Source organism: Colletotrichum abscissum, assembly GCF_030869225.1.
Source record: "Colletotrichum abscissum strain IMI 504890 chromosome Unknown Scaffold_2.1, whole genome shotgun sequence".
NCBI lineage: Eukaryota > Fungi > Ascomycota > Sordariomycetes > Glomerellales > Glomerellaceae > Colletotrichum > Colletotrichum abscissum.
In genome coordinates this window covers 1,645,568-1,665,414 of record NW_026850098.1, presented here as the reverse complement: position 1 = coordinate 1,665,414, position 19,847 = coordinate 1,645,568, and the positions used below count along the sequence as shown (strand labels likewise).

The window sequence follows — 19,847 nt, the reverse complement described above, 5'->3', positions numbered from 1 at the left end:
AATACCTAGGCGCCGACCAGTGGGAGGGGAGCAATTGGTAGCTTGCATCCCCGACGGGGGAACTCAGAGTTCCATTGCACCGCTCCCGAGTAAGTCCACATTACTGCGTACACTAAACATCTCACCCCTGTCGAAACTTCAAGCCCTTGGCCCTTGTTGCCTTTAAGGATAAGGTAGCTCCCCGCCATCATGTTGACGTCCTTTTCCAAGAACTCTTCACCTTACGCGCCATGATACCGTCAAGGGTACTTACAACCAGACTTCAACGATGTGCCAAATCAATCTAGCCTGTGATCACCTTGTTCTTTGGAACCCAGGTCGGTCTCAGGTGCTGCTTCCGTCGTGGTGAACTGATGAGGTACCTAGTGGGCACGTTTCCAGCGGAGCTTGGGGGGGTCGGACCCATGCCCGGGCTGGAGCTTTCCCTGTCTCGAGCTCAGCACTAGCGAATGCGATAGCTCCCGCACCCGCCACCCCGTGCCGGCTAACGGCAGGGCACAGGGGGACCCCAATTCTGCTACGAACTTCCATCTGTCTCAACAAGCAGCACCGTGTAATAAAGCCCTCGTGGCCGCCAGATTGAACCTCCAGCCGATTTGCAAGGAGCTACACATCGGACGCTTTGCATGTGATCTGGTCACCTAAACTCTTCTGCCTGTACAATCAACTACATTAACTGCTCAACCGGCCACCAGTGTTAAACGAAATCCTGCTACGACAGCGACTTGCATCTCGACGTCATCACGATGGCGCCTCTCGTCCCGCGATTCCACCTCTTTGAGATTGACGACCAGACTTGGTGAGTTGCGCCTCTCAAGGACTTACTCTCGCCTTTCACAATTCTCTCTGTCATCGCAGAAAGCTAACACATCCTCTCTCAACCCCAGGTTCCCCTCTTTCCTCCGAGCCTACGTCCAAGAAGGCCTCCACGCAGCCTGGGTCTACCGCGTCCCCGTCCTCCAAACCTCTTCCCCGGCCCGCGTCGCCGCCCAGATCCTCCAGCACGTCCTCGGCCCCCGCCTCCCTTCCTACACCTTCATCGACTTCTGCGCCGGCTCCGGCGGTCCCACCCCGGCCATCGAGCGCTTCGTCAACCGCCACCTCACCGCCCAGAAGCAGCCCAACGTCGACTTCGTGCTGACGGACCTGCACCCAAACACCGAGTCCTGGGCCCGCGCCGCCGCGCGCAGCGAGCATATCGGCTACGAGCCAAAGAGCGTCGACGCCGCGCACGCGCCGCGCGAGCTGGTCGACGGGTATACCTCCAAGGGCAAAAAGGTGTTTCGGCTGTTTAATCTGGCGTTCCACCACTTTGACGACCCGCTGGCGAAGGCGATTTTGAAGAATACACTCGAGACGTCGGACGGCTTCGCTATCATGGAGCTGCAGGGCCGCGACCTCTTGTCCTTCATCATGCCCGCGATCCTCGGTATCGGCTGCTTCATCTTCGCGCCGCTCTACGCATGGAGGCTACGCAGCTTCTCCGTCCTCGTTTTCACCTATCTCATTCCGATTATTCCGTTTGTGTTGGTGTTTGACGGGTACATTTCTGCGCTGAGGACGCGGACGCCGGACGAAGTAGAGGCGTTGATGAAGTCGTGTGGCGGCCGGACTGAAGGGTGGGAGTTTAAGAGCGGTAAGGAGATATATATGCCACCTGTAGGGTCTGTGAGATGGATTGTGGCGGAGAAAATTTCATCTAGGGATTGGTAGATGCGGGGGGCTATGAGAAAAAGAGGAAGAACCTAGACTGAGAGAACATACAAAACTACAAAGTTACGAAGACAAGACCGATTTCCTGTTGGGTTTGATCTACCATAAAGATTTCATGTGCTTGTATGGCATCATTACTTGACAACGCAGGCACACTGACACTGAGAGATGACTGATTGTAACTTACATCCTTGATGAAGTTAATACCTTTGTTACAAATTTCCCCCCTGGGGCGAGTCGAGAACAAGTTGGCTAGTGACAAGTTCTGAGAGAGGTATCGAACTTTGCTCAAGTCGGTGCACTGCAGCTAGTATAGTTCAACGAGATTGATAGTATACATTGGTGGGTTGGAACATTCACATTCAAAATTTGGAACGGTAATTTTGCTTCATGTTTATTCTCATTCTCATTCTATGAAATGAAGCCCAGAACAGACATCACTCCGTTTTGACACCAAATCCCCAAAACTTGCCGCGGTATCCAATCCACGCGACAATTATGTTCGTGTCGGAACTATGTCGACGACACATCCTGATTTCCCAAAGTTGTACCCAAAAGATGATTAAAGAAAAGAGTCCTTCATAAATCCATAAATATGATCGCTAATCAACTCAGAGCATGCTTGCGCTTTAAACGACGGGACCGGCCTTGACGACCTCCTCGGTCGCTTCGCTGGCGTACTTCTTGAAGTTCTCGTTGAAGAGGGTGCCGAGCTTCTTGACCTCGGTGTTGAAACTGTCGTTGCCGGCAGTCCAGGCAGCCTTGGGGTTGAGAAGCTCGTCGGGGACACTTGGGCAGGTCTTGGGGACCTGGAGGTTGAAGACTTCGTAGGTCTCGTACTCGACCTTGGCGAGCTCGCCAGAGTGGATGGCGTCGAGGATGGCACGGGTGTACTTGAGGGGGCAGCGCTTGCCTCCCTGAGCGGCACCGGCACCGACCCAACCGGTGTTGAGGAGCCAGGCGTTGGCGTTGTGGTGCTCGATCTTGTCGGCAAGCATCTTGGCGTAGCGCATGGGGTGCAGGGCCAGGAAGGGCTGGGCGAAGCAGGAGGAGAAAGTGGCCTGGGGCTCGGTGACACCGTCCTCAGTTCCGGCCATCTTGGAGGTGTAACCAGAGATGAAGTGGAACATGGTCTGGGCGCGGTCGAGCTTGGAGATGGGAGGCAGGACACCGCGGGCGTCGCAAGTGAGGAGGATGATGTTGGTGGGGTGAGATTCTGACATGCAGGGAATCTTGGCGTTGCTGATGTACTCGATGGGGTAGGCGCAGCGGGTGTTTTCTGTCAGGGTGCAGTCATCGTAGTCGACGGCACGGGTCTCGGGGTCGAAGACAACGTTCTCAAGGACGGAGCCGAAGCGGATGGCGCCGAAAATATCGGGCTCCTTCTCGGCGGACAGGCCGATGGTCTTGGCGTAGCAGCCGCCCTCAATGTTGAAGACACCGCGGTCACTCCAGCAGTGCTCGTCGTCACCGATCAAGGCGCGCTGAGGGTCGGCAGAGAGAGTGGTCTTGCCAGTGCCTGACAGACCGAAGAAGAGGGTAACATCGCCGTTCTTGCCCTCGTTGGCAGAGGAGTGCAGAGTGAGGACGTTGTGCTTGATAGGCATCTCGTAGAAGAGGACGGTGAAGACACCCTTCTTCATCTCACCAGCGTACTCAGTACCGAGAATGACCATCTCCTTCTCGGCGAAGTTGATGGCGACTGAGGTGCCGGAGGTCATACCCTCGGTGTATCTGTTGGCAGGGAAAGAGCCGGCATTGTAGATGGTGTAGTCGGGGTGGAAGTGCTCGAGCTCCTCACGAGGAGGGCGAATGAGCATGTTTCTCATGAAGAGAGCATGGTAGGCGCGGGCGCAGATGACACGGACGCGAATACGATACTTCTCATCCCAGCCGGCGTAACCATCGACGACGTAGATACGGTTTCTGGTGTTGAGGTAGTCGATGGCACGCTCGCGGTTGATCTTCCAGACCTAAAAATCTCACATGTCAGCGAATGCTCAAAGAGAGGTTGGCCCCGGCGTTGGATGTGGGTCCAGCGCCGGGAGAAGCAGGAACATGGAGGCCGTCGGCACGCGGGGTGGGTGTGGCAGGAGAGAATGGGTGACAGTAGTGGAGTCATGAGAAAAAGGTTTAGCGCGGCTTTGCATTGGAAAGTGCGGGGCCGGCAACCAACTGCCTTCTTTTCTCATGCGCTGCACCCAAGGCCCAAAGGGGAACGAGGAGGGGTTGCAGCCTTTGATGACGACACTCCCAGTCGAAAAACTGCACCCGAGGAACCTGGCGGGGAACATCGGGGGAATACATTGGATGAAGGACCATCTCGATGAGTTCCCTCCGGCATGAACCGATGCGATGCGCCTCCATCAGTTCCTCGGATTTGTGCAGAAAGGACCAGCGGTAGTGGACTTTTTGCTTGCTGCGCGCAGGTGTGTACTGGTAGCAGTGCCGAGCTGAAACATGACGCATTCATTGACAGCAAAGAAGTCTTCGGCAGTGCCTGAGTTCGTTTCGCTGCTGACTCAGAGTAGGGCTCAAGCTTGCAGCAGAAAAGGGCCCAGACACTTTCCAGAGTGACTTTTTTGCTGTCTCCGAAAGGTCGCGTGACAGACGGCTCTGTTTGGGTGCAAGCGCAGTTGCCATGGCTGAGTGCCTGGGGGGGAAATGCGAATGTCCAACCGATGACGAGCCACACAAACAAAGGACCAAGGGGAAGCGTGCCCACAGCACCATGACTCGATCTGGGTTGCGATTTCTCTTACCTCGGGTGACATGGGCTTGTTAACGGGGCCCCACCTGGTGAACATCGTGTTAGCAAATAGTTACGCATTCAATGGTCAGCGCCAGCCGTTCTGAAGCTGTGCGTGTTGACTACTCTGGCTTTGGAGAGGGAGAAGCTTACCAGATGTCGTTCTTGGAGCTGTCCTCCTCGACAATTCGCTTGTCCAAAGGCGAACGACCAGTCTTCTTTCCAGAGTAGGCAGTCAAGGCACCACTTGATGTGATGGCGGAACCGGTCTCGTAGACGAGGGCATCTTCGTAAAGGGCGGGGACGGAAGGGTTGGGGATAATGGCGACACGGTCGTAGTCAATGTGCGCGGTCTCGTGAAGCTCCTCCTCGAGCTCCGTGTGCTCCTGGTGAGGACTGCAAGTTGTGGGTTAGCCAGCTGTTTCTTGTGTTTTTTTGTCCAAAAACTGGACTTGCTGAACCAAGAAACAGCAGGGAAACTTACGCAACACCACCAGGGTGGAGAGGAGTCTTGTTAACGTTGCTAGCGATCACTGAAGGCGCCATGTTAGCTACAACTTGTCGATTGGTAAAATTGAATGATGGTGATATTTTTTTTGGGTGAAGTGACAAGTGGTATAAGGAAAGGATGAGACCAAGACTGAGTTTGCGTTGTTGTGGAAAAACTCGGGAAGGGGATGGGTGTATAAGAGGGTATATGACGATATAACGGAGATGGGATGTAGTGTGGACGTACTCTTGCGTAAGTCTGCTTGGGTTCCTTCTGCGAGAATCTGAGACTTTGGGCCTTTAACTTTGGGATCAGTGTAGGGAGAAGCAGTTCTCTGGACGGGATCCTTCATGGTTATAAAGAATTGAGTCGTTGGACGGGTAGGTCTTTGAGATCGGGTGAAGATGGTTTGGGTCAAGGCTTGGAGGCTTGTGGTTCTCGTCCGCTTTCAGGGATCGCGAAAGGAATCGTATCCACACTTCTGGAATAAATTGGCCGGGGTGGACGGAGTAAGATGGGAGTGTGAGACTGGTGAGTACAAGTGTAGACAAAGCTGCTTTGGGTGGCTTGGATCTGAAGCTGGGCCGAGGATAGAAGGGCCAGAATGGGGTCTTGGACTTATAAGAACGGGCGCGGCGTGTGGAGTCGCGGGGGCGAAGACGCCGATGTCACTGGACGAATTGCCGTTGCTGCGAGCTTCACGATATTATCTCGGGTTCGGCGGAGGGGCGTAGATCCCTGTGCGGGTTCGGGATAGAGGAGGAATAGGGACAGAATCGGGGAGAGTTGGGGAAGACTTCTCGGGAGGACGTCTTGTCTCGATCCCTTTGTCACTTCGTATCTGTGCATGGTCCTTCCTAGGTTGGGAATGGAGGCGTGTAGTATACACTAGCACGACTAGGTACGGGAGAAAATGTGTGGAGGAAGTTGGAGAGAGGGGTGTCAGGGGTGTGTGATGAGGGCGTGTGGGCAGTGCAAAGGTAGGAAAAAGACAAAATGAAGAAAAAGAGACATGCAGCAGCAAGTTGAAGAGTGCGAGGGCATATCGGATTGCCTCATCGTCCCAAGATAACGAGGGCCCGAACTTGCCCGCCGTGTTTCCCTTCGGGCCATGTTATCGCGGGGCTAGGGGGGTGGAAGTGGTTGCGGCAAGGCAAAGTGAAGGGGCCAAATTTTACCATGTTCTCTTCGACAGCGTCTATCATGATGCACAATCCTGCAATCCACAAGTCCCACCCTGATCTGAGGTTTGAATCTGGAGCCTTGGAAGTACTTTCTTCTGCCTTAACCAGGGCAAAGAGTACACCCCTCCATCCCCCCCTCCTGTTGGCGCCTCCCCACAATCTGCGGGCTTCCTCCGTCTGTCTCCGTTGCGTCGGCCTGGTCCTCCCGAATCCTGGCTAACTTACCTCATCTTTGAAGCCGTCCACCTTCCCAGTACGTAAGTTGGGTATGCCAATTCACCATAGAGAGATGCGAAGGGGTCGTCTTGTGCATTTCTGCCCGTCTTTTACAGGTACCCCATACAGGTGACGCTTCGTCATTGGCTGCCGGTTCCTCTGTAATGCTGTTTGGCCAAAGGTACATGGAGGTACAACAGTCAACAGACGAAAGAGTTCGGGCGGCCTCCGGGACAGACACGCTTGTCGCTCCGCTACATTGCCCTCAAATGTTGATTTCCCAGGAAACGACAGCCCGAAGAACAACTTCATTGGTGCTTAAGCTAGCTACATCATCGAACAGGAAATAGGATACTACCTCGATATGATTGGGCGCAAAACAGAGATCATAACGTGGAGGGGGATCCCGTTACACGTCGGCGCCAAAAAGAAGGCCGGACCATGAAGATCAATTATCCCACCCGCCGTTCACCCGGATAATTATTCAAATCTTGCTGGGGGCCCGGGGAGAACCTCCCCTTGCCGCACCTTAGGTCATCAAGCCGGACAAAGCCGCGTGCACGCCGAAAGTATGTCTGCGAATTGCGCAAGGAAGCCACAAAACTTCGGCTTCTGACTCGGCATCGAGTCAGCCTCGAATTAACGCTTCTACCTGCTCGGGTCGAACGCGACCTCGAATTAATGTGCCAATAGAGCAGAAACGGGTTTCCTGAATCAAAAAAGCATACGAATCAAGTCACCCGTTCCGTGCCGTACGTGGCCCGTCTGTTCAGATCGGTACGTACACCTACGTCTCCGTCTCAGACCTGGACACTGAGCAGTTGCACATGCTATACCAAGGTATCTCCCATCTGTATGTACGAAGTATAGACTCACACCTGCGTTCGATTACCGCGGTGCCTTGCCGCATCTACGCACTACTGTCTAAGTTATGCACCCCCGCTCCCCTCTTCGTAGGTACCCTCCACTGTCCAGCCCAGCCTGCCTTCACCCCGTCTCCCACTCAGCCCAGTGAGCCCAGCAACAGGGGGAAAGAAAAGCACACGCAGCCAAGACTTCAAGACAGGTCGGTTTAACATGGCATTGGGAATATTTAGGCCAGTTCTCTTTTTTTTTTTGGTCTGATCTTTTTAGCTGCCTACTGCGGCGGCCCCTATCAGCATGTTACCCTGCGGGCTGAAGTTCTGGGAAATCTCAATGGAACTTGGCAAGTTGCGGCTCCGAATCTTTCCACAAATCTGAGAAGGAGCTACCTTACGCAGCATTCAGCGCTTACACGGAAAGTCTATACGTATTGAATACATATGGTTTCTAATGCTCTCTTCGTCCCTCTCCCCGTTACATGTTTCGTCCCCGCTTTGAGCCAGTCCCGAAGTCTTTGAACCCTCCACGGCACCACCGTTCTCACTTTTTTCCTCGTCTGCCATTTCTGATACTCACCGTCAGTTTTGAAATTGCGGTCTGTCAAGTTTCCAGCTGTTGCTACCCGGCACCAAGCTGCCGTCAGCTGTCTCTTTTTCTATGCAAAGAAAGCTGAAACAGCATTCACGATAATAATTAGGAACCTGAGCCACTTCCCAAGTTCCGATATCAAGAAGTTGGGACCAGTGTGTGCGCGTGCGCGTGTGCGTCTCTTGTTAAGCCCAACCCCGCCAACGCATCGCGGCAATGCAATGCGAGCAACGGAACACCTACCGGTAAAGTACCATGGCCCATCTAGCACACCCCTCCCCTGCTTGGTCTTCCGTAGGTAGTCTCTCGATCGGGCTTTCACGGGAACGATTGATGTGTACAATGTGGCTATGTGCAAGGAAGAAACATTAGAAACATAGCTCTGAATCAGCCATGTGTCCTTATGCACAAATCCTCCTAATAACCCTTGGTATTGAGCGGGATGAGCCCCGAAATTTGACCAAAAGATGACGTTCAAGTTTGCTGCTACCTCACGTCGAGAGCCGCCTGGCCCCGCTTCGGAAACCCCCCTCTAAATTGCCCCTCCACATAGCCGAGCATACCTAGGACTTCGGTCCCCAGGCCCCACGCTCGCTGTCTATCCGGACGGATACAGGTACCTGAGTACATACGCTAGCGCAGACTACCCCGCGCCCCACGGGTTTCTACCAATGAGAGGTGTTCTGGAAACACAAAGGCTGACCTTCAGCTTCTCATTCCGACTTCTCCCGACTCTTGCTTCGGAATTCCCAGCTTTTTGCTCTCTTTTTCACCAGGTCTTGATTGTATCATATTGAACCGAATTTTGAACTAAATAGGCACGATAGATAGGGGAAAAGGGAGACATTGGTGTGCGACTGTCACATAATACGTATTCCGGTTGCCTTTGGTTTCTCAAGCGTCTAGGGCTATAACACAACTCGATGCAGGGGGCGGGGGCGGTCAATCAAATACGGCTCCTACTGGGGCTGAATATTGATCCCATGGCCGTTCCGTCATAATTTGTGTATATTCTTCCTGTGCGGCGTGCCTGAGCAAACGAATAGTACCTAACCTAAGCCTACCAAGGAAGGGGTGTGTTTTTTACACGAGAATAGTCGAGACTTTGCTCATTCGCTTTGATGGTTGTTACTATTACGTACCTAGCCTCATTCCCCAGAGCCATGTGACGGACAGAAAAAGGAGGTCACCGACTCACCTTGCCCAGGCCAAGCCTTTCCAGCCCGTGTTAAATTCCCAAGCATGGGGTAAGTGGTCACTCGGAACTTGCACGTTTTCAAAAAATTCTCTGGGGTAATGAGGAGGAGGGCGGAGGAACGACACCAAAAAAAGAAGAATTGACATTGCAGCATCTCCAGACTCCAGACTTTCTTCCCCGTGGACTGGCCTGGCCATTTCGGAGGAGGCTCCCTCCCTCCCACCTCTAAGCTCTTTTCTCTCCCATCCAACCCCACGATGCTGGGCTGGGCTCCAGCCTTCCAACGTGACTTGACGGCTCGGGAAAAACGCATTACACACCGTGACAACACTGCCCATCGCATCCAGTTGGGATTGGCAAGCCTCCGTTAGGCCGGCATCACCCCCTTCGGCTCCGCTACTGCTCCACAGCAGATTGCCGTCCGTCATATCTCGGCTCCACAAAGCCAACTTGTTCTTTTTTTTTCTTTTCTGCCCATACACCCATGTTGATTGTCAAGTTCCCAAAGTCGTGGAGACTCGAGGAGGGCTTCTGGGCCCAAAGATCCTCCCCTCCAAGCACGAGAATAACTCGGAGCTGCCGACGACCGCGGGGGCGGGGTGGGCCATATCTTATCACTGCCCCAATGCCTCCCCGAGAATGCCCTTATCATCGGAATCAATCGGAAGTGCAAAGAGTTCCATGCAGTCACCTCGGATTTCGTCAATCCTGATTCAGGCGCACATAATCACCCCTTCCGTACACATCACACACATGCACAGGGTCAAAACGTGAAGCCATCGTCATGCGCTTGTTTGACAAGGTTTGAGGTTGATTTTGAGTTTTCGAACCGTTCTTTCCGTCCCTACCCTTCCTAAATCCTCTTTGTTCCGAGAATGCCACGTACGGGGTCTATCATGCCGAGCCTTTCGCGGCCCGGTTCGTGTAAACGGCAATGGCCGCCCCCTTTTCCCCATGACGTCGCTATATTCTCTTTTACACATTTCCGCGCTGCTTTCTATGCACATTGGTCATGGCCCAGAACAGGTTCATCATGTTCCTGCGAACGTTCCTTACGCCTGCCAAATCCAAGGAGCGCTCGGCTCTCTTCCTCCGCCTGAAGTCAGCCGTGGGTTTCGTGTCATCTGGTATCAACTTAAGATGTCTCATCCGTAATCAGCTTCGTAATCTTGCCAATGGCAATGGTTTGTCCCTATTTCCCCGTGTGTTAGTCGTCAGGTAAAGAAAATCTGGAAATCGAGGCGCAACAAACCTGATCTCTGAGGGTGAAGCGACCCATTTGCGGGTAGTCTTCGAACTTCTCAATGCACACGGACCCGGCACCGCCAATGACTTGCAGACGAGCAATGATGCTGTCGCCCTTCTTCGCGTGCGAAGGAGGCAGCTTGCTCTTGCGGCCTGTGCCCTTCTGGAGCTTGTGCAGCAGCGCGGCAAAGGTTACCTCTTCAATGGCGGCGTGGACGTGCAGCACACAGTTGAAGCCTGCTGACAAAATGCTCTTGAGCTCCAGAATGCGGATCTGGGCCTCGAAAGTCTGGACGTTGTGCACCAAGCGCTTGGGCGAGCACAGGACGAATCCAGGCATGATGTCTTCCTCTTCAATGCCCCTGAGGCGGATGCGGACCTGGTCACCGCACTGCGCAACCTGCACTTCCTCCTCAGTCTCGCCGTACACGGCAGACACATCAATGTTTTGCTTGTTGGGCATCATGACGAGCGACATGCCCTTCTTGATGACACCGGCCTCGATCTTACCCTCGATCATGGTTCCGAGATCGCGGTACTTGCCGGCAACGGCCATCATGAAGGGTGCGTTGACCTTGCGCTCAAGAGCCTTCATACCGTCGAGGTACTCGAGCAATGAAGGGCCCTCGTACCAGTCGGCGATACCCTTGGCAATTCTCTCCTTGATGTTAATCGATTGCTGGGCAGCAACAGGAATGAAGAAGACGTCCGTCTTCAGGTTGTAGCCGGTACCCTTCAAGAACTGGGACAGCTTGGTTGTGCACTCCGTGTAACGCTCGTGAGACCATTCGACAGTGGCATCGTCCATCTTGTTGATGGCAACAATCAACTTGTTGACACCCTGAGTCTTGGCAAGCATAGCGTGCTCACGGGTCTGGCCACCACGCTCGAAACCGGTCTCGTACTCTCCCTTACGGGCCGAGATGACCAAGATACCGACATCTGCCTGGGAGGCACCACCAATCATGTTGGGGACGTACGTCTTGTGGCCAGGGGCGTCGAGAATGCTGTATCGTCGTACGTCCGTCTCGAAGTAACCCCTACCGACCTCAATGGTCTTGCCCTGTGATCGCTCCTCCTTGTTCAGATCCATGACCCATGAAAGGTACCAAGAAGGGTTACCGATATCCCTGGCCTCCTTCTTGTACTTCTCCATTGTCCGCTCGTCGACCATGCCGGTGTTGTAGAGGATAGAGCCACCCAAGGTAGACTTTCCAGCATCGACGTGACCGATGAAGATGATGTTGACGTGCTCCTTTCCGTAGATTTCCTTAAGAGTCGCCTCGTCGACATCGGCAGTCTGCTCCTTTTGGACGGCATCGACATCTCTCGTGACTCCCTTCTTCTCAGGTCCAGAGGGGCTGGAACGGCCTGACGAAGGAGCAGGAGAGGCCTTGCCAGACTTAGTGGTAGAAGCTCCCGTCTTCTCGATCGCCTTGGAAGCGGTTGCCTTGGCTCCGGCCTCGACTGCGGCGTCAGATGAGGTCTCCTTGGGAGCCTCCTCCTTCTTCTTTTCCTCCTTGGGGGGGACGGTGCCGCCGATGGAGAGGACCTTAGCCTTGGGCTTGGGGGCGTCACCGCCGATGCTCAAAACCTTGGCGCCTCCCTCACTCTTCACTGCGGGCTGAGGTGCGGCTGCGGCTGCAGGAGCAGGAGTGCTGGAGCCAGAGGACGGGGCGTCAGTCGGACGCTTGGCGATGGTAGGTGCCGCAGCCTGGGGCTGCTGTTGCTGCTGCTGGCCGTACTGGGGGTAGCCTTGACCTAGAAGGCGATTATGTTAGGCAACTCTCATAGAAGAGAAGATGACTTGTCGATGTCTCAAACATACCGTAGGCTTGCTGCTGCTGGTAGCCCTGTTGGGGGTAACCGCCATAGTTGCCCTGGCCATATTGGTTGTATCCTTGCTGGCCGCCGTACTGAGGGAAGCCACCTGCACCACCAGCGCCAGGACCACCGTAACCTTGGCCGTAGTATTGCTGGTACTGTTGGGGATAGCCGCCGTATTGCTGGCCAGGCTGGAAAGCCTGGGCTCCTGGGGTGAAAGAGGAGGCTCCAGGGGTGAAGGAAGAGCCGCCTGGACGGAAGGCGCCGGCTTGAGGGTTCTGCTGGTTGAGATTGAGCTGCTGCTGGGCCTGGCGCGACAGGTTGTCGTCCTGGGCGGATGGGTCGTCTTCCCACGAGTTGAGGTTCGACATTGTGATGGGCTGCAGCGGGGCGGCAGATGGATGGGATTGTCGAGAGGTGAGGTGAGGTGAGGTGAGGTGTCGTGTCGTTTGTACACGATCGGGGAGCGTAATCGGGGGAGGGGGGAAGAATGCGGTCAGAGGTGAGCTAGAAGTGGGATGGGTCGTTAACGAGATGCGCCCCGAGGAAGATTTAAAGAGGGGCTGGAGGGTTTATTTTTCCTGCGCCTCAGACGTGAACGGCGACCTCTGTGGCTCCAGCAGACCAGTAACAGGAGTGACACAATGGGGAGGCAAAAGATGAGCAACAATGTAATCTATGGGCCAGAGAATGTGACTTGAAGTTGGGCTGGAATGACTCACTTTGTGGGTTGACAGCTGCCGCCTGACTGAATTTCCAAGAAATAGTTCCTGTTCTGCCTCTGGTAGAATTTCGGGTCAGATTTCTAGAAGCTTTTCCTGGCCTTGTCAATTTTTTCAATGATATAACGCAGCGGCTCTGTGTCTGCTAGCGTAGAGACCTGACGAACGTTTTGAAGTGCGGGCCCCACCACTTGGCGGGGTTGCTGCCTCGACTTTTGGCTGGACACCGCACTGTCCTCATCTGGCAGCAACTCAGAGGTACGTAGCCAATGAGGGGCAATTTGTGCCGCTAAAATCAGTCTTGCCCCTCGCCTGGGCACGTGAGAAGCGCGGGGCTGGTGACGGCCTTCGCACTGTGTTACGGATCCCTTCTACCCGATGCAGCCCAGTTGGCAAGGTACAGCGGTCAGTGGGTGCAGCTACCTTAACGTCCCTACAGGGCTTCCATGGACTGACGGTTAAGGCTGTGAGATGCGATCCCGTCTTTTTTGAGATTCACCTATGGCAACCTGCCTCAGGTATCCCGGCCAATTCATTCATCACCACCTGCAGGGGTTCTTTCTTTGTTCTCACTTTCGTATTACAGTCTACACATCAACCCATCTTGCTGGCTGGAGACCTAACTCAAGATCTGTCCTTCTCCATACCAGCATGGGAACTGAACAGTCATGGACGCCTTACTTGCGAAGCTGGGAGCCCAGGCAATGAACATGGCCATCAGGTCAGGCATTGCCTTGACCTCAACCTATGCCTTCTCCCAGTGTTCTCGCCTCATGAAGACTGTCGATGATCGGACTGTCCGTTCAGATATCAAGAAGCTCCAGAAGAGGCTGGACAGCAAAATCAAGGCAAGATTCCGCCTTCTGGTTCTGACATACGGCCATACATGCTGACCTCGCTGACAGATCGTCTCTCCTGCAATAGATCTCATAGAGTTCAAGTACATCATCAATGATTCCCTCGAGAATCGAGACTTGTTTGCTGATTACCTCTTAGATCAGGTAGAGGAAACGCCTTCTTGGAGTCAGCCCTTCCTCTGGCCAAGAGTCTTCGCCGAGATATCGTAGCCCTAGGTCGTCGGGTAGAACAAGCAGCTCAAGCTGGAGAAGCATCACGAGGGTCTTCACGACAAAGTATCGACTCTGAGAGGCAATTCGAAGAACTGAAAGCCATCATCAAAGACATGAAAGATCTCTTGGCCCAGCTGGACAATGATATCCCCCTGTTGCATATGGCCATATCAGCGTCAGGAGAGAGTCTTAATTCTGCAATGTCCCCCCATATATCGCCTTCGAGGTTCTCGCAAGCGGGAACCTTCCTCACCTATGGTGATAGTCAATTCGCCGTCGATCCTACTCGTCCGGTGCAGATTGGACCCATCTTTACACTGTCAATCTACATGCTGTTCCTCGGTCACTCCTCAAAATCTGCCAAGGGAAGCAAGCATGCTGCAAACCCGCAAACACCCCAAAAAAGCTCCTTCGGCGAAAGCGCCCAACCTTACGGTATTGGAGAGGGGGACCGCAAGCCATTGTGGCAAGAAGTCATGCACAAAGCCAGGGTACGACTGTGTCGGACACCTATGAACCATGTCTTCGACTCTGAAGAAGGCTTTCGACCGAAAGCGCCCAAAGATCAAGACTCTGACGAATCAAGGTTTTATGGTTCAAATCCTTTCGGCTTTGGCCCGCGCAACGAGTATGCTTACCACTTGGAAATCATTGAGGACCTAGATGATGGGCGCGCTCATGACGACCTGGAAATAGACGACACTCCGTATGACGATATCGTGCGGGCGGGTATTCGTGAGTCTATACCGATCTATCAAATATCCAGGATCTTCTACGCCGACACTGGCCGAATTCTCAACATTGGCAGTGACGACGGCGACAACAATCCAGTCTTGTTGCTGAAACGGGACGTTCTCGCCAAGCCACCTCTCAAGACTCAAGAGGAAATGATGTCTTTCCAGGATGAGCCGGACTCACCGACAGCTTTTAAGGGCGGTAGTGAATCAGAAGACATAGATGAGCAGGATGACGTTGACAGGCAGCTTCGAGAAGAGAGCGCAGCGCTGGACACCCCTCAAGAATTGCCTGAGCCTCCCGTTTCTCATCCTCGCAGAAGCTTTCCGAGCCACTTAGATCCGGAATGGATCGCTCTAGAGGTTTTCGAAGAGGATGAGTCGGATAGCAGCGATACGGAAGATGAAGATGTTGCTGAGCAGCTGCCTAGCTTACCAAGGTGGGCAACGCCTACTTCGGCAAGAGGGTCTCCTAGACCAGCCTTGCGCAACTCTCGTACTTCGCTGGACTCGAGACTCATGGCACAGATCCAGAATTTATCTGTGCAGTCATCCCCCTTCAGTAGAAGCGTGAGATCGCCGACGCCGACGCAGCCCTTCTCGCAAGAAGTGGCAAAGCATTCGCTGAACAGTTCAGACTCGTTCGCGGCGAGGTCACCATTTTATGCTGTCGTCACTTCTCTGTCTCTCATGGAGATGCTGATTCGACTGACGAGTTTGCAAGAGTTCCAGCAGGCACCGCATCTCACGATGCACGACCATATCCTGAACTTCTTCTTGGAGGAATCATCGACGACTGGGCTCACGGGAGAAGAGCGTTTGAGGGCTCGAACGGAGACGAAAAAGCGTGTTGGTTTTGATCCATACACTGATACCCCATCTAGACAATAGAAGTGCTTCTAAATTAGACGAAAGAATATCAATGCCTTCTAGGGTGTAGCCTGTAATGGCACACTGTGGTATATACTTGTCTCGGTGAGACTCGGTGAAGTAAAGTGGCTGGGAGTGCGGGCTAGAACTCTGCACTGTCCCTAAGATAGTGGCAGTGCACTGTCGCACAAGACCCCGAGCAGGTGTCCCACAATCAAGGTATATTGTGGCGTCGCGCTCGTTGCCCGCCCGTTGCTGGGGAGAGTTATGTCATTGCTAAGTAGGCGGTACCGACGGCTTTCACATCCCGTTCACAATTAGGCATTTTCCCCAGCAATCGCATCCATTTACACATTTCGAGCTTCCTGGACGCGATCAGCCATTCTACTACAAAGGGGGCGAGTACCACCTAGTCTACTAAGAGTCCTGGCACTATATCCATCCCTCTCATGAAATTTCCATGAAGTTGGTAAAGCCCACATTCGCTTGTTTTTCTCCCCCCTTCTTTCCTGTTTTTCTCTCTGGATTTACCCCTCCAAGAGTCCAATATCCAACTGACACCTTTACGCCGAAACTCCAGAAAACCAGGCGCCCATTTCTCCTTCCAGCCTAGAAACACAATTTCCTCTGAGAGATCCTCCGACCTCCCCCCATCTCATTGCAGGCAAAAACCGCATTCCGACAATATTCACGAAGACAGCCCGCAGCTGCGCTACACAGTCATGGTTAACCAAAGGAATCCGGCCAGAGGCCCTTTGCGCCCGGTCAATCCTAATGACGATTCGCAATCATCAACTAGCCGCGAGCTTCCAAAGACGAGCAACCCGAGTAAGGAATCCCGTGGTGCCGCACACTTGCTTTCACGAGCTGAAAGTCGGGACTCAGCTTCATTCGACCCCGACGACCTTGCCGCCCAAGTCGGTTCCATGCGCTTGTCAACAACACCGAAGTCGAAAGCATCCGCAGCGATCCCGAATTCGTCTGCGAGGCGCAACCCGCCAGCCTATCGCCAAACGAGTCCTGATCTGGTCGAAATATCCCGCAACGACTTCAAGCCGCCTCCTCGACCAGCTCCGAAGGCGAGCGAACCAAGCTCGCAACACGAGCAGTCAATACTGCACTCCGATGCGTTGGAGTCATTCTTCTCGGATGTCAAACGTCATGATCCATTTCATTCTTCGTCGTCACAGCCTGTTTTTGGTCATCCTACCAAGATTCTGTCCTCTCTTAAGCAGAAGGCAACAGGTATCTTCAACGAAAGGAGATCACGCCCCGAGCATCACCGATCTCAGCAGATGGCTGTTCCATCAGTCCCTCTCTACCAAGACAGGAAACCCGAGCCACCCACACTGTATAGCTCCATAGGCCCCGATGCCAACCCTTCGACCTTTAGGCCCACCACAACCTTTGGAGAAAACGAGTTCTGGACAGACCCTGCGAAGGCGTCGTCCGATCTGAAGGCTTTACTGGAGGGCGGAATGGAATCAGGGGATGAGGGCCAAGAAAAGGAGAAAGGCGAAGCCGTGAATGACGGTACCGTGGAGGGCCTCAAAGTGAAGCTTCTGCCTCACCAGGTTGAAGGTGTGGAGTGGATGCGAGGTCGCGAACTCGGCCCAGTGAAGAAGGGCAAGGTACCTAAGGGTGGCATTTTGGCGGACGACATGGGTCTTGGCAAGACTCTTCAGACCATTTCCTTGATACTCAGCAACCAAAAACCCAACAAGGATGAAGCGGGCTGGAAGAAGCACTTCAGCGGTATCGAGAAGACAACGCTCGTGGTCGCGCCTCTTGCCTTGATCAGGCAGTGGGAGGCGGAGATCAAAGAGAAGGTGACCAAGTCGCACGGGCTCAAGGTTTGTGTTCATCATGGACCTCAACGCACGAAGAATTTCAAGGACCTCGCATTGTACGACGTCGTAGTTACAACCTATCAAGTATTGGTTTCTGAATGGGGTCACTCCTCAGAAGATGAGAAGGGTGTCAAAGCAGGCGCTTTCGGCCTCCATTGGTGGCGAGTTGTGCTCGACGAGGCACATACAATCAAGAACCGCAACGCCAAGTCGACAAAAGCCTGTTACGCTCTGCGTTCAGAGTATCGATGGTGCCTGTCAGGAACCCCGATGCAGAACAATCTGGAGGAGCTGCAGTCCCTCATCAAGTTCCTCCGTATCAAGCCATACGATGATCTCAAGGAATGGAAAGAGCAGATCGAGAAGCCTCTCAAGAATGGCCAGGGCCATGTGGCAATCGGCCGGCTTCACAGTCTTCTGCGATGCTTCATGAAACGACGCACGAAGGAAATTCTCAAGGAAGATGGTGCCCTCAACCCTGGCGGCAAGCCAACTAAGGAAGGCGAGAAGTCCACCACTGGCTTCAAAGTCACGGAGCGCAAGGTCGTCACAATTGCCACAAAATTTTCCCCAGCAGAGCGTCGCTTCTATACCAGACTGGAAGCTCGAGCCGACAAGAGCATCGAGCAAATGCTTCAGGGAAAGATCAACTATGCTAATGCCTTGGTTCTGCTCCTGCGGCTCAGGCAGGCTTGTAACCATCCAAAGCTGCTTGAAGGCAAGCTCGAAAAGGACAGGGAAGCGTTGTCTGATGCCGCCCCGAAGACCGCGCGCGGAGACATCGACTCTCTTGCTGAAATGTTTGGCGGAATGGGCATAGTCTCAAGGCAATGCGACGTCTGCGGTCGTGAGTTGCCGCGGGACGTAGCCAATAGCGGCAAAGACACCTGCCAGGAGTGTCGCGAAGACCTGGCGTATTTCAATGAGCACGAGACGCCGAAGTCAAGGAAACAAAAGAAGCAGAAGAGCAGTGTCAAGAAGGTCGTGCGGAAATCCTTAGGAGGGGATGCCGAAGAAGACACACCGTACAAGCCCAAGGCCAGGAGGCCCAGAAACAGAAACGTCGTCGTCGATAGTGATGATGAGGAGGCAGACGGCAGCTGGCTCGTACCCGAGGACCAGCAGGGCCAATTGCGGATGGGCAAGGCCGGCGGCGAAGAGGATGAGAATGCCGAGGGAGGTGGCGAGTGGATTGGTGCGAATGATTCCAAGCACGATTCCGAAGACGAAGACGATGACAGCCAGCTCGGAAGCTTTGTTGTGAAGGATGACGAGGACAAGCACGGTCAGGATGGCGACCAGAGTGACGTCTCCGACGACAGCCTCCTCTCAATAGGAGCGATAGCATCGCAGGTCAAGGAGGAGAAGCTCAGATCTTCGCAGTCGCGTGTTTCGGACTCCGAAACTGATTCGGAAGAAGACACTGGTGTAGATGAGTCGGAGCTGCATTCCGACAAGGACACCGATTACGATCCTGCGAGCAAGGCATCCAAGGTTCTGGCCTCGGCCAAGATTCGCGAAATGATGCAGATTCTCCACAAGGAGGCCCGCAAGCACAAGTTCATTGTCTTTTCGCAATTCACGTCCATGATGGACCTCGTTGAGCCTTTCTTCCGCAAGGATGGGCTCAAGTTCACTCGGTACGACGGCAGCATGAAGAACGACGAGCGCGAGGCTAGTCTGGACCGTCTTCGCAACGACAAGAACACGCGTATTCTTCTCTGCAGTCTCAAGTGCGGTAGCTTGGGTCTCAACTTGACTGCGGCGACTCGTGTCATTATCCTGGAGCCTTTCTGGAATCCTGTAGGTCTCCCCCAGCGTTTTGTTCGAGACAAATACATCTTCCAGTGTGCTAATCATCCTACCTCTTTCTAGTTTGTCGAGGAACAAGCCATCGACAGAGTACACCGCCTCACGCAGACGGTCGACGTCATCGTCTACAAGCTCACCGTGGAGAACACGGTAGAGGAGCGCATTCTCGCGCTGCAGGACAAGAAGCGACTCCTCGCCGAGACGGCCATTGAAGGCGGCATGAAGAAGGACGCCTTCAAGCTCGGATTCAAGGAGATTATGGATCTGTTCCGCCGCGATGCCCCCCAAGCACCCGTCATCGGCCTTGGTGATTCTTATCCTGACCCGTCGGCCTCCCAGGCCACCTCGGCGAGAACGAGCAGGCAAGGGTCTCCCGAGTCCAGCTTGGTTGCGGGAAAGAAGAAGGCCAAGAAGCCTGAGCACGAGATGTTTGGTCGACGTTGGTAGAAACCCCTTTTTTATCACTTTCTATCCTGTCTCGTCCTGGTGGGCAATGTTATGGAGTAGAAGGGAAAACATGTTTCGCGTATTATGACGGGAAGGAGACAGTGTGCGTTTTAGGAGTTGTGCGACGACGGCGGCTTCATCCACAGAGCCCAGGACCATTGGCGTTATAGGATTCTTTTTCTTCTTATGATACGATGATAGAAACAAAAGGGAGTATCGACATACGTTTGATCAAGCACCGATGCAAATCACTCCCTTTCCTTGCTTCACT

At 53.8% G+C, this 19,847-nt stretch overlaps 5 protein-coding genes across 5 annotated transcripts; 3 read left to right on the top strand and 2 right to left on the bottom strand.

Annotated features, from left to right (window-relative positions):
- Positions 1 to 746: 746 nt before the first annotated feature.
- CABS01_01226 (uncharacterized protein) lies at positions 747 to 1,713 on the top strand (the record flags this gene model as incomplete). The annotated part of the gene is made up of 2 exons (XM_060534606.1): positions 747 to 799; positions 888 to 1,713. 2 exons carry the CDS (start codon positions 747 to 749, stop codon positions 1,711 to 1,713), a joined length of 879 nt encoding a protein of 292 aa, XP_060401684.1.
- Positions 1,714 to 2,342: 629 nt separating this feature from the next.
- On the bottom strand, positions 2,343 to 5,304 carry CABS01_01225 (phosphoenolpyruvate carboxykinase; the record flags this gene model as incomplete). Its single annotated transcript, XM_060534605.1, has 5 exons — positions 2,343 to 3,686; positions 4,476 to 4,509; positions 4,616 to 4,858; positions 4,947 to 4,985; positions 5,129 to 5,304. 5 exons carry the CDS (start codon positions 5,302 to 5,304, stop codon positions 2,343 to 2,345), a joined length of 1,836 nt encoding a protein of 611 aa, XP_060401683.1.
- A 4,833-nt stretch (positions 5,305 to 10,137) lies between these two features.
- Positions 10,138 to 12,442, bottom strand: CABS01_01224 (elongation factor Tu GTP binding domain-containing protein; the record flags this gene model as incomplete). Its single annotated transcript, XM_060534604.1, has 3 exons — positions 10,138 to 10,194; positions 10,255 to 12,008; positions 12,076 to 12,442. 3 exons carry the CDS (start codon positions 12,440 to 12,442, stop codon positions 10,138 to 10,140), a joined length of 2,178 nt encoding a protein of 725 aa, XP_060401682.1.
- Positions 12,443 to 13,461: 1,019 nt separating this feature from the next.
- On the top strand, positions 13,462 to 15,488 carry CABS01_01223 (RanGTP-binding protein; the record flags this gene model as incomplete). Its single annotated transcript, XM_060534603.1, has 3 exons — positions 13,462 to 13,659; positions 13,699 to 13,733; positions 13,790 to 15,488. 3 exons carry the CDS (start codon positions 13,462 to 13,464, stop codon positions 15,486 to 15,488), a joined length of 1,932 nt encoding a protein of 643 aa, XP_060401681.1.
- A 701-nt stretch (positions 15,489 to 16,189) lies between these two features.
- CABS01_01222 (SNF2 family domain-containing protein) lies at positions 16,190 to 19,576 on the top strand (the record flags this gene model as incomplete). Its single annotated transcript, XM_060534602.1, has 2 exons — positions 16,190 to 19,120; positions 19,193 to 19,576. 2 exons carry the CDS (start codon positions 16,190 to 16,192, stop codon positions 19,574 to 19,576), a joined length of 3,315 nt encoding a protein of 1,104 aa, XP_060401680.1.
- Between the last annotated feature and the right edge of the window lie 271 nt (positions 19,577 to 19,847).